Below are 13,304 nucleotides of genomic sequence, written 5' to 3'. Positions count from 1 at the left end.
TGAATACCTGTTTATGAATGTAATGAATAGATATCACTTATAAGTCTTCCGTATGTAGAGATGAAAATACTGCACAGAATTTTTTTTTTTTTTTCTCTTTCTGCTAAAATTCACTGCTACAAGATGGCGGCAGTGAAGTGAAATATTCTTGTATTCTTGGTTAGATATCTTATTTAGCATAATATTCATCATAGTAGAGTAGCTGAGTATGATGCTCCAAAAATTATCTAGGAAGCACATAGTGCTTGACTTGGTTCGGCGCTACGGTGTTGAGAATCAAAGATTGCAAAGCATAAGATCAACTACTACTATCACAAGATCAACAGGTTTACCAAGTGAAAGTTTTCCTATTTATAATTCATTCTTGGAGGATTTAAAAAACAGAAAGGATATTCCTGGGAGAAATGCCCTTTATAACAAGTCATTTTCAGAGATAAATGGAGATTTATTGAATACGATTTCGAGAGAAGAAACGCAAGAGGTTGCATGGTCATCCCAATATGACCCGGTATCAAGATCGCCGTTTGCAAAAGATGTTGTCCATTTACAATCGCTTTTGGATGCATTATTGTCGAGTAAGAACTTTGATAGGGCCGATAAGATATTGAAAGCAATTTATCCGCTCTTATCATCGCAAGAGAACTTTATATTTTCGCTCAATAAGTACTTAGAAGCATGGTCCTTTGAAAGCTCCACATCGATAATAGAAATGGAGAACTACTTGGATAGTATCCAACACCAATTTAAAGATGTGGTTCCAAATGATAGAACATATGCCATCTTGATTTCAAAAGCCATAGATGACGAAAAAACCTGCATGTCATACATCTCTAGAATAAAGTCTAACACATCGATGATAAGAAAGGTCTTTACTCATATAGATATCATTGGTGTAGACGGTTTGATGAAAATTTTTAAAGATCCATCCATTACTGAAAATCTTATTCCGAAGGATCTCTGTCCCTTATTTGCACAAGTGAGAAAGCTAGACGGTAGCGGCAACATGAATGACGCCTATTCCGAGGAGAATGTTCCTGAATATTTTAAAGATACTGAACTGAGCGTGCCAATTGTTGAAAAGGACTCTGATTCTTTAAAAGCCGTCGATTCGTTTGGTTTGAAAGTTATTAGGCATACACTTTTGGGGTTGAAGACCGATAATAACTCACCAGTGCTAGAAGAGTTTATTAATAATATTGAAAGTGAAATGAGTAACCATGTCTTGCATAACACCTCGAACCAAGAGAAGAAAGATTATTTTGCTGTTTATAAGTGCTTAAAAACTGACGAACAAAGAGAGAAATTCAATGAAGCCTTAGATTTATTTAACGAGGGAAGACAGAGACAGTTAGAATTGAGAGGTGTTGACGGAGCTAAAGAAAAATGGAAGCATGAATTCGAAGATATGCAGAAAAGAGGTGCAATTAATCTTCATAAGAGTCTAAACGTACAATTATTCAATGGTATTCTGATTTATTGCCATATGTTGAAGAAGAAGTGAACCAATGTAAAAAGATATTAGACGGTGAAATTTCGTTGGACAACGTTAAACCTGATGCAAAAAATCTTATGAAGGATAGAGCATACTATGCGCCATATTTGACTTTGATCCCACCTAAAAAAATGTGCGTTATAACCATATTGGAACTATTAAAGTTAAATTCTACTGGTGGTATAGTTGATGGGATGAGAACTGCAAGAGCGGTTATATCTGTCGGAAAAGCACTTGAATTAGAATATAAATCACAAAACTTAATGAAAGCCGAAGGTAGATCGCTTTCGAAAAAGTTGAAAACAACTAACCAATGGAAAAAGATTTTAAGACAAAGAAGAGATTACAATAAACAAGATCCAATAGCAAATAATGAGTGGGATTATCCAATTTATGCAAAAGTTGGATCTGTATTAACATCATTATTGATACATGTTGCTACAGTTCCTGTCAAGGGTACAGATCCAACGACAGGAAAAGAAGTAAAGGGTATGCAACCCGCCTTCCATCATACCTACCAATACCTTCAAGGTCAAAGATTAGGTGTTTTAAAGGTACATAAGTCTTTAGTGCGGCAATTGGCTGGGAATGTTTTGGGTAATTCTGTACAACCACAAATGTTGCCAATGTTGGTACCTCCTCGTCCATGGACCAGCTATAATGACGGGGGATATTTGTTTTCCCAAAACAGTTTAGTCAGAATCAAAGATTCTGCTGAAACAAACGCATATTTGAAGGCTGCTTCTGATTTAGATAATTTGGAAATTTATGATGGATTAAATGTGTTAGGTAATACGGCATGGACTGTGAACCGTAATGTCTTCAATATTATTTCTAAGTTCTGGAATACAGGAGAGAAGTTTTTAGATATTCCACCTATTGTTGAGGAACCTGAATTACCGAAGCCATTACCAATGAATGCCGAACCATCTGAAAAAGCCGATTATCAACGTAAAGTGAGAAAGGCTATGAATGAAGCAGCTTCGGCAAGATCCCAAAGATGTGATACCAACTACAAGTTAGAAATTGCTAGGGGCTTCTTAGGTGAAAAGCTTTTCTTTCCTCATAACGTCGATTTTAGAGGTAGAGCTTATCCATTATCAGCGCATTTCAATCATTTAGGTAATGATATGACTAGGTCATTGTTTTTATTTTGGGATGGCAAAGAGCTTGGCGAAGAAGGTTTAACGTGGTTAAAGATACATCTAGCCAATGTCTATGGTATCGATAAAGCTCCCTTACACGAAAGAGTTCAATTTGTTAATGATAATTTGGAGAATATCTTCGAGTCAGCCAGAAATCCAATAAATGGAAGTGGATGGTGGATGAAGGGGGAGAAGCCATGGCAAGTATTGAGTGTTTGTTTCGAAATGAATGAAGCTTTCCAGTTAGATGATCCAACTAAATTCGTTTCACATATTCCTGTACATCAAGATGGTACTTGCAATGGTTTACAACATTACGCTGCTTTGGGAGGTGATTTCGAAGGTGCACGTCAAGTGAATTTGATTCCAGCTGACAAACCTCAGGATGTTTACAAGTTCGTTGCAGGGTTAGTTCAAAAGAGAGTTGATGCCGAAGCAGAAGCAGGAAACAAATATGCGATTTTCTTACAAGATAAAATTACTAGAAAAGTTGTTAAACAAACTGTTATGACAAATGTGTACGGGGTTACTTTTGTTGGTGCAGTTCTTCAGATTCAAAAGCAAATTGATCATTATTTTGATAAGAATGATACAGAAAATGTCGATGAATATGCAAGATATTTAACGACTCATGTATTTGCATCTATTAGAGAATTATTCGAAGGTGCTCATTTAATTCAAGATTGGTTGGGTGAATCTGCTAAAAGAATTAGTAAATCTGTCCGTATTGACTATGAAGAGAAGAGCTCTAAAAATTTAAACAAACCAAGTCATTTATCTTCAGTTATTTGGACCACACCATTGGGATTACCATGTGTCCAACCATACAGAGTTACGAAGAAACAAATCATTTCCACAAACTTGCAAGATATTGTTATTTCAGATCCTTTTGGTGCTAGTCAAGTCGATGCTAGAAAGCAGCAAGCAGCATTTCCACCAAATTATGTACATTCCTTAGATGCAACGCATATGTTGATGACCGCCAGGGCCTGCGCAGAACTGGGATTGTCTTTTGCATCTGTTCATGATTCATACTGGACGCATGCAAGTGATGTGAATACTATGAATAGCCATATCCGTGAGCAATTTGTAAAATTGCACGGTGAAAACTTAATTACAAAGATCAGAGATGAATTTGAAAGACGTTATAAAGGTTTCTTGCAGGTTATTATAATACCAGGAGACCACGAAGTCGCTAAAAAAATTAAAGACGTTAGAAGGAATATTGTAAAAGATTTAGGCAGAGCTTTGACTGTTGCTGATGAAATTTACTTGGAAAAGAAGAGACAGCAATTATTAGATTCGGATGATCCAAAAGTTGTAGAGATGGGTCAGAAAATGGTTACTACTGTCAGCGTTACGGAAGGAGTAGACATGAATAAGTTAGCTGTAAGTGCTGCCTCTAGGAAAGCCATGCAAGTGTTAGCTCCTTTAAAGTTTCCTGAAATTCCAAAGAAAGGTGATTTAGATGTCAGCATCGTTAAAGACTCACCATATTTCTTTTCATGATTGATGATGCATTTTTGTACATATTATTTTACATTGTCCACATACAGTTTCTTTCCGATTAATGTCAGAACTGTAAATTTGTACATACTTGTCCATATAGATTAAATACGATAAATTAACATAATATTTAAAAATGTGTATTTGAAAACTATCATAGCTATATAATTTTTCCTTGCTGTTCAAAATTCTCTATTAACGGTAACAATGGTTCTAATTCCTTCCTGTCAATCAAATTAAATTCCTTTATGAAGCTAATAAAATGGGCGAAGAAAGAATTCCAGTGGGCTTCTAATGATAAATGTACTATCTTGTCAAATTGATTGTGATATATGAAAGCAAATATTCTGAGCATTTGTCTTGATATGTTTTTGCAATCCTTCAAGAAATTTGGTGGGAAAGCACCCCCATTCTTCGTAGGAAATATTGATTGATCGTTCAACTTGCTTGATATCCATGTCAAAACGTAGTCAATATATTGGCTTGCTGGTAAATTAATTGCTTGACCAGTAGCATCAACCCACATGTAATTCGTATTTGGACCCGCATTCATAGTTGGAAATGCCTCTGGAGTAACATGATCCGCAATAACTCCATAAAATTGGTTTAGATTATTATACAGCTCGAATATATTCAACGCTATCCACTCATTAGAATCCACATATTTAGGAAGTTGAACAATAGTTTTGAATGATCCTTTCACTAACGCGGTTTTCACGAATGGCTCGCATAAGAATAGTGGTAATTGTGCTTGTGATGTTTGTGTTTGAGAACCTTGTTGACGACGTGGCAGCTGGTTCTGTTGATTATGCGTATTTCCCAGTGTACGGCCTCTTCTGGTAGGCGACTGATTTGCAAACTGTATTTGATTTGAGCTTCGTGGTTTGCTTGGTGAATATTTATTTGGCGAATACTTACCTGGAGACTGTGATCTTCTTATTGGTGAGCCAGATGAATTATTATGTGAATATATCGATGCTGGAGTATCCAAATCCTTCTTATTCTTCTTGGAGCTTCTGCCTAATCCTCTGATCGTATTTAGAAATGACATTGTTTATGACCTGATCTGTGAAAATATACGAAAATATATGAATAAATGAATGAATAAATAATAAATATGAAACAAGGAAAGCTTCAGTATACAAATTTCTTAACTGACAACAATTTCTTTGAATATGGTTTTCAGAAAGAGTGTTACTAGAACAATAGAAACAGGTTCTAAACATTAAATGAAAAAAAAAAGGAGTATTCGATTTGTTCACGTGCAAGATCAACAACACGATTTTCTTGTTTAATATGAAATGAATAATGAATTAAAATAATAAACACCTTATAACCTATCTATAGAAAGAATTAGAACTTTATTCGAATCTACCTAATTGTTCACCCATCTTAACTTTTTGGCCAATTTCTAAATCGAATTTGAAGTTATCTGGAGCTTCAAAAATCAAGACAACTGTAGAACCTAATTTGAAGCCTCCTACTTCTTGACCCTTAGTTAAAGGATACCCACCTAAAAGCCTACTAGCTTTAGTATACGTAGCCTCATAGACAGTATTTTTCTTCAATTTCTTACGCTCACTAGAAGAGGTGGAAGTGGTCGATACGGTTGATATGTCTGTCGAGGATTCATCAGAATTGTGCAATAATGGGGTATTTTCATTACTGGACGAAGAGCTTCTCAGATAGACTTCATTTTCGTAAACATCATTTGTTTTCAAGTCTTTATCAAAGTTCACGACTATACTTCCAACATTAGTGGCACCAACTGGAATCATTGAAAAGAAGCCGTACTTCCAGTAACCCAATAACGCTACTCTCTCGTTTAAAACAAACAACCCCTGTAAGGTCTTTTGAAAAAATGGGGCCACCGAAAATAATTCACCAATGAAGTGGCGTCTTAAGGTCGTAACCCAGTTTGTTGGCGAATGGTAACGATGGTAGTCACCCGGAGCCAAGTAAATAACAGCAAAGTATAATTGTTTATTACCATTAAAATTGTCTAACGTGGTTGGGGCGACACCCTGGGCGACCGCAAGTTCCTTGGAAAACGAGGATTTTGATCCTTTTGCTGTCCCATCACCTTCATCTTTATAGTCTAAATCATTCATATGATACGTATCGCCTGATTCACCACCAAGTAAATCATCAACCGAATATGATATGCCATTGATCTTCGCAAATTCTTCGTCTCTTCTCATAACGGAGTCATCATCAGTTTCGTGGTCAAAATCAAGCGAATGAGAAGGAGCTGCTAATCTTTCTGATTTCAACCCAAGCAACGCATCAATTGAGTATGTCATACCCTTCACCTGTTCAATTTCACCATTCTCTATGACTCCGAATTTTAAAACTTTTCCGTCAGATGGAGAAACCACTTCTGAATCGGCAATTGGCCTAACCCCTGGCTTCAACTTTCTATAGAAAAATTCAGACAAGTTGTTGTACGTTGTTAAATCCGGTTCATCCATCTCTTCTAAATTGACACCAAATATGGTAGAATACAACTTATAAGATGGGCTTCTCAACCAAATTGGTAAATTGATGGAGTTGAATTGTCCCCACAACCTCGAAATCGACTTCAATGGTAAAGTAGAATAAGCATACAAGTGCCACGATTGTGGTTTTATAGCGTATTCATTGAAGTGCTGGTCCTTATCACCTCGTTCGTAGTGTATTTTTGCTGCAACACCACCTAACACAATCGTCAACGAAGTTAACGTCCACCATCTGATAAACTTTCTGCGTTGTTGTCTCTTTTTACGTGCCTCCGTTGAGAAGAATCGTTTGTGGAGATTCTTCGTCTTGTTCTTCAACTTCTGGTTGGCACTCGAGAACAGCCTTCTGGATATTCTGATATAAGGAAGCTTCAATTTCTTCTGACTTGAAGCCAATCTGGTTCCTTTAGTCCATGTCGAATAATACAATACATTTCTCTTAGGTCTTGGAATCTTTGGAAATGGATAGTAATATGACCCAAAATTTCTCTTTTGTTGTACTTGTCCTTCAAGTGTCTTTTCTGCAACTAAAGAGGCTCTTGATAACGGTTGTGATATATTCATAGTGTGTGGTCCGTATGAAAAAGTAGAAGAGTTATACCTCATTTTATAACCGAAACTAGGTTTCAGGTATATAGAGGAAGGTCTGAATGGCATTCTTAACATACAATGTAACCTTCTACTATATCAAAATTCTACAGAAATAGAATTGATAATGATGAAGATTTTGTATTTATTTGTCTTGTGAATTTGGTATTTTCCATAATGAAGTGTCGCACTACAAAAATTTTACGGTCGTCTTGCACCAAAACAATAACATGATAACTTTACGTGTATTATAATAAAAAAGACGGCTATGAATTGGATAATTTCCAGATATTCTGTTTAAGCTGTTCTATAAAGCCCAAACTAATGAAATGTAAATTGTCATTGAGTAGCCTATCAGTAAATGCAAAAATGAGTTTTAAGTTCCACAATTCATCAATAGTCTTAGGCTTTGTAGCCATTAGTTGCATTTCAATCTTATTATCAATGATATTGAAAATTGACAAGCCCGAATTGTTTGTAAGCGAATCATATTCTCCTTCATTTTCACTACTTTCATAGAGAATGATCTGCTTTTCAAAGGTATTGAGCTTTTTCATGAACTTTAAGTCTAGCAATTTTGAGACGTCGCTGTTTATGCGGACCTCACCATTATCAACCTGGAGCTTTTTGTTTTCATTGTTCAATAAGGTTCCAATAGACGTCTTCAAAAGTTGATAATTACGTCTTTTATATACAAATATGGTGAGGGTTTTCTTAAATATTTCCAAATACTCCGAATTTAATTGGAAATCGATTTGAACGTTAAAATGATCTGGTGAATTAGTAGATATCATTAGTATATCACTCAAGTTCGGCAATAAATAGGGCGATAACGTTTCTTTGACTTCACCATTTTTCAATTTGATGGTAACTGGAACCTTGCATGGTTTGCGAGTATTTACATCTCGAACAATCAAGCATCGAGGTTCAACTGACAACGCCCAAAAATGCCTTAACGCCTGTAGGTGGACCTCGTATTCGCTGTTTTCATTTGGATAAATTGGATATAGCGAAACTAATAAGGAGGCAATTGCAAAATTTGATTTGCTAAAAGCATACTGACCACCCCCTAAAAACAAAAATCCTAAAGCCGTATTGATGGCCATGTAGTTTCCATAGCCCATGTCCTTATTAGTTTCTCCTTGTAGAATTCTTAGTCTTCTAAATGTTTCCAAGTCTCCACTTCCAGCCATTATAACAGATAAACTCAATGCAATTAGATCCTGAATATTATTTGCACAATGATACGCCATTCTTTGATCATAATTGTTGGCGGGAGCTACTGAAATAATCATCATTTTATCTAAGAAATATAGCAATGTATCACGAGCCTTCTTGTCGTGAGTTGAAGCATATTTAATAGCAATAGAAAGGCAAGCACCACCTAGAATATTGAAATATCCTAACTGGTCACTATCTAGGGATTCAATGTTATCAAGTGAATATTTCTCTAATAATGGTTTTGGGATCTCATTGTTGACCCATTCAATAGAATTTTCTATAGAATCCCACATGATGATATTCTTTGCAACACATCTTAATAGAAGCAAGTCAGGTCGGATGTAATCCAATAACTGCTCAGTATTTGGTACTTTCAATTTGTTGGCTACCGCAATATTTTCAGTCTTCATATATATAAAACCTAAAGCAATAATAGCTCCACAACACGATTTATCTAACTCTTGAATTGGCTGAAAATCTTTCATAGATATTGCTAGCACTAATAGCTTATCTATAACATGTGTATCGTTTAACCCTCTTAAGTCATTACCTTTACCCAAGTTCACAAATCCTAATGAAATTCCCGCTGCTAAGCGATATCCCTCATGAATTTGTTCAGTATCATTCTGAAATACTGAGCTGGTGATTTGCGAAAGTAGTATTTCACTCATCCGACGATGCTGACTTTCAAGATAAAGCAATCCAATTCCTATTAAACCTGCAGTTTGGACCATGATGGGAACATTCAAATCATTGGCACCCTGCGGTAATAATGCAACAGCATGAACGGATAAAACCTTTGTTAATTTGTTATCCATCGATCCCTTGATACTAGCAGCCATACCGATCAAAAGCCCTACACTTGTTAAAGGATGCTTTGGGCCTAAATAATTATAAATATGCCATTCTTCTAATTTTTTGAGATGCCCATTAAGGCCTAAACCTAACAAAAAACCAGCGTGTTGCGAATTTAGTTCTGGCGGTTTATTAAAAATTATCCAACTACCAGAAATCCCCTTTGATTCCTTACTGATACTTAGTCCCGAGGAAACACCATTATGAAAATACCCCCACTCCGACACATTTTCACTTATAGCTCCTTTAGACAAGATAATATTTGTCATGGTAGGTGCAATGAGAGTACTAAAACTGAATTTTGGAATTGGAAATTTCTCTGTCAATAAAGGCATTCTACCTGCGTAAAACAATGCAGCTCTACCCAAGGGTATAGTTAGAGTTCTTAGAGCTACAAGAGCTGCTAACTCTCTCTGCAAAATGAACATATCATACTCGCTAATATCTTCATCCGTTGTTAAAGTTGCTGATTGTGTCTTTGTTTGGTGAAGCAAGGTTGTAATCTCATAATACCGTCTATCATAGTCAAATATTAATTTCGTGATATTTATTCTATCTGCTTCAGATTGACCATCCCATGCAACCACAGATTCATTTTTGTCAAAAATATTAGCCAAGATATAATTAATATCTTTTGTGACTAGTTGTGTCGTCGAGCCTGAAAGTCCAGTATAATGAGCAGATGGAGTTTGAAATGCATCAGTATCTAAAAACATGCTCAAGTCCTTTCTTCCAACCAATTCTAGAGTTCTGCTAGTCCATTCAAAAGCAGGATTTTCTTGACAAATCAGGACAGCTTCTTTCAATGGAATATATATTCCAGGAGGATATGTTTCCAAGTCGTTCATAGTAATCCCATATTTACACATCATATCAATGACATGTGTAGGTTCGTAATGAGGTGATACAATTATTTCGAAGATTTTTAGGATATGAAATGTTCTTGGAGTTATCAATTCATCAACTGCATCGCTTTCTTCCACTAGTTGCGAAAAAAACAAATATGGAACAAGATTGTCACTGAACAAACTAGTCAACGATGCAAGTAGGTTTGGGGGTGATCTTAAAACACAAACCAGAAGGAACCTTGTGACATTTTCTATATTAGCCATATCAATCATATAATATTTATTCCAGGATTCAGGCCATCCCATCCATGTAGTCAATTGAGTCAAGAACATGCCTAAGATATTTAAATTCGATTGGCCTAAAATATCAAGTTTCATTTCTTCTCTTATCAAGTGTAATGAAATGACAACGTAAGGAATTAAATCGGAGAAGGTATAATTGAAGTGAGAAATATTATGCAAACGTTTTGCTTTAGGTAACATCCTTGTAATATCATTTGTTGTTTCTGATGGATAGTCATCCTGAAAGGGGTATATCAAACTTAGTAAAGTAATTACGAATGCATTCCAGTCATCTTTCTTTTCATCTAACAGAAGTGCTGAGCGCCATAAAACCCAAATTGTTTCATTGATCTTCGAACCAGAAAGGTATTTAAAACATTGTAAACACTTGAGTACTAATTCGTTTGACGGATCTAATAATAGTTTTAATATATATGCTTTGCCTGACTTCGATTGTAATGCTACATCTTCATTGTATGAAGACTGTAACAGTTTTATAGGAGGGAAATTTCCAGCCAAATCTATATTTAAAGTGACAACATCTATGAAAGGGTTAACCAAAGTAAGCAAATGCTCATCCTTCAAAACCACTAAATACCCTTCATGTTTGGAGTTATTAAGTGGAATACAATGCTCGCATTGAATTTTATAGCAAAATTGATATCTAGGAATATGGCTTGACAGTTGTTGAAATATATGAACTTGAGCTTCCTTAGTTGATTTATTCATCACCACTATTGCTTCCTGGTCTTCATAAGTCAAACCATAAACTTCAATTTGTGATTTATCAACATTTACCTTGAAAGAGTCTATTTTAGTTAAAATCATATCTTTTCGAAAAACTGCAAACTCTAAGGAGGAATATCCAGATTTTGTCTTGGACGAATCAGGAAAGCCAGGTTCTGAACCCATCCTAGCTATAGATGATACATCTGATAACAATGTGCTCGTTCTTTTCTTTTCCATATTCATAGAAATGACATTTTGTAGACTACCATTGAAATGGAGTTATTATTATGATTAGGGTCAAGATGCACACTCTCATCCTCAGGAATCCTTGAAGGGTTTGGGGTTGAAATCATACTCTGTTTTCTCTTCGTGAATTTTGATGAACTTGTGACTGGCTTTTTGTTTCCCCTAGTGGAAGATCGTATATGATATAATACTACAGTTTTCTCCAGAGTATTGAATGTAGCACATATGGTAGAGGTTTTGTTCAAACCCTTTGCTGGGAATGTCATCAACCTCTCATGGGGAGATATGACTGAAGTTGAGGATGAAGTTATTATCCTGAAGTCTCCAATTGGATCAACCAATGTGAGAAACTTTGCGGCGTGCAATTGTTGTGGATGTAGATTATCGATGCTAGATAATGATGGGACCGTTTGGTCCTTTTCTAGTATTATTCCAGATTCAAAAGGAAATGCACTTTTCAAGCTAAATGGAAAGCTCACGACGTACGATCTTCCATCAGGATAGTTAACGTAAGCTGATTTTCGAAGACATATTATTAAAGCATCGGTGGGATTTGTATCACACCCAGATCCACCACTATTGAATGATGTATACGCCGCCGCTATTATATCTTCATCATATTTTAATTTCTTAGTCACTGTAGATCCTCTTATAAGGATAACTTCTCTTTTGGATATCAATAGTTGTCGGTTATTTGGATATAAAACTGTCATATAGCCAATACTTGATGAATAAGGATGTTTGATATCAGATCTTAGATCAAACGCCGGCAACGTTAGTCCTTGGGCCATGTCACTTTGCATTCTAGTAGCTTTGACAAATTGACACGTAGGCTAGCGTTTTTACCTTAGTAAAGCAATATACGTTCGGTATACTCTTGAATATACTTAGCGCTAGCTTTTACATCAACTTTGTAAACACAAGATAAAATCGCACTCAGAAACTCTTACGATCAGACTACGCTTAGAAATAAAAATTTCAATATACATTCCTAACAGTTTAAGATATACCTATATACAATCAGCTTAAGTAGCCGAGATGATAAAACCTGAACTAGTAGATTACTCAACAATTCTGGTGACTAAACCAGTACCAACGGTCTTACCACCTTCTCTGATGTTGAAACGTTGGTTGACTTCAATTGGGGTCTTTCTAACTAATTCGATTTCCATTTCAATGTTGTCACCTGGCATGACCATTTGAGAGTGGTCAGCACCTTCTGGGAATCTTAAAGTACCGGTGACATCAGTGGTTCTAAGGAACAATTGTGGCTTGTAGTTTTCACCGAATGAGGAGTGACGACCACCTTCTTCCTTACTTAAAATGTACAAAGAAGCTAAGACCTTCTTGTGGGAAGTGACGGTACCTGGCTTAGCTAAAACCATACCACGGTTAACTTCGTCTCTCTTAACACCTCTTAATAAAATACCGGCATTGTCACCAGCCATAGCAGCATCTAATTCCTTCTTAAACATTTCAATACCAGTAACAGTGGCCTTGAAAGTCTTGTTGAAGTTACCGACAATTTCGATTTCTTCACCCTTCTTTAAAGTACCTCTTTCAACTCTACCGGTGACGACAGTACCTCTACCAGAAATAGAGAAGACATCTTCAACTGGTAACAAGAATGGTTGTTCCAAATCACGTTGTGGAGTTGGAATGTATTCATCAACATGGTCTAATAACTTTTCAATGGCTTGAACACCAATTTCTGGTTGTCTACCTTCTAAAGCACATAAAGCAGAACCCATAACAACTGGAGTGTTGTCACCATCAAAACCGTATTGTGATAATAATTCTCTCATTTCCATTTCGACTAATTCCAACATTTCTGGGTCATCAATAGTATCAACCTTGTTGACGAAAACAACTAAGTGTTGGACACCAACTTGTC

The 13,304-nt window shown here is 36.0% G+C and overlaps 7 protein-coding genes across 7 annotated transcripts; 2 read left to right on the top strand and 5 right to left on the bottom strand.

The window, feature by feature from the left end:
* Positions 1-211: 211 nt before the first annotated feature.
* Positions 212-1,501, top strand: AC631_02991 (uncharacterized protein; the record flags this gene model as incomplete). The annotated part of the gene is made up of 1 exon (XM_015611820.1): positions 212-1,501. The coding sequence occupies one exon, from the start codon at positions 212-214 to the stop codon at positions 1,499-1,501; it is 1,290 nt and encodes a 429-aa protein (XP_015467334.1).
* Positions 1,502-1,569: 68 nt separating this feature from the next.
* AC631_02990 (uncharacterized protein) lies at positions 1,570-4,146 on the top strand (the record flags this gene model as incomplete). Its single annotated transcript, XM_015611819.1, has 1 exon — positions 1,570-4,146. The coding sequence occupies one exon, from the start codon at positions 1,570-1,572 to the stop codon at positions 4,144-4,146; it is 2,577 nt and encodes an 858-aa protein (XP_015467333.1).
* Positions 4,147-4,303: 157 nt separating this feature from the next.
* On the bottom strand, positions 4,304-5,194 carry MOB2 (Mob2p; the record flags this gene model as incomplete). The annotated part of the gene is made up of 1 exon (XM_015611818.1): positions 4,304-5,194. The coding sequence occupies one exon, from the start codon at positions 5,192-5,194 to the stop codon at positions 4,304-4,306; it is 891 nt and encodes a 296-aa protein (XP_015467332.1).
* Positions 5,195-5,504: 310 nt separating this feature from the next.
* Positions 5,505-7,247, bottom strand: PSD1 (phosphatidylserine decarboxylase 1; the record flags this gene model as incomplete). Its single annotated transcript, XM_015611817.1, has 1 exon — positions 5,505-7,247. The coding sequence occupies one exon, from the start codon at positions 7,245-7,247 to the stop codon at positions 5,505-5,507; it is 1,743 nt and encodes a 580-aa protein (XP_015467331.1).
* A 248-nt stretch (positions 7,248-7,495) lies between these two features.
* On the bottom strand, positions 7,496-11,347 carry AC631_02987 (uncharacterized protein; the record flags this gene model as incomplete). Its single annotated transcript, XM_015611816.1, has 1 exon — positions 7,496-11,347. One exon carries the CDS (start codon positions 11,345-11,347, stop codon positions 7,496-7,498), a length of 3,852 nt encoding a protein of 1,283 aa, XP_015467330.1.
* A 56-nt stretch (positions 11,348-11,403) lies between these two features.
* Positions 11,404-12,213, bottom strand: AC631_02986 (uncharacterized protein; the record flags this gene model as incomplete). The annotated part of the gene is made up of 1 exon (XM_015611815.1): positions 11,404-12,213. The coding sequence occupies one exon, from the start codon at positions 12,211-12,213 to the stop codon at positions 11,404-11,406; it is 810 nt and encodes a 269-aa protein (XP_015467329.1).
* A 258-nt stretch (positions 12,214-12,471) lies between these two features.
* On the bottom strand, positions 12,472-13,221 carry AC631_02985 (uncharacterized protein; the record flags this gene model as incomplete). The annotated part of the gene is made up of 1 exon (XM_015611814.1): positions 12,472-13,221. One exon carries the CDS (start codon positions 13,219-13,221, stop codon positions 12,472-12,474), a length of 750 nt encoding a protein of 249 aa, XP_015467328.1.
* Positions 13,222-13,304: the final 83 nt, after the last annotated feature.

Source organism: Debaryomyces fabryi, assembly GCF_001447935.2.
Source record: "Debaryomyces fabryi strain CBS 789 chromosome Unknown contig00059, whole genome shotgun sequence".
NCBI classification, from domain to species: domain Eukaryota; kingdom Fungi; phylum Ascomycota; class Pichiomycetes; order Serinales; family Debaryomycetaceae; genus Debaryomyces; species Debaryomyces fabryi.
Note: the sequence above shows the minus strand (reverse complement) of the source record. Positions and strands in the feature narration are given on the sequence as shown.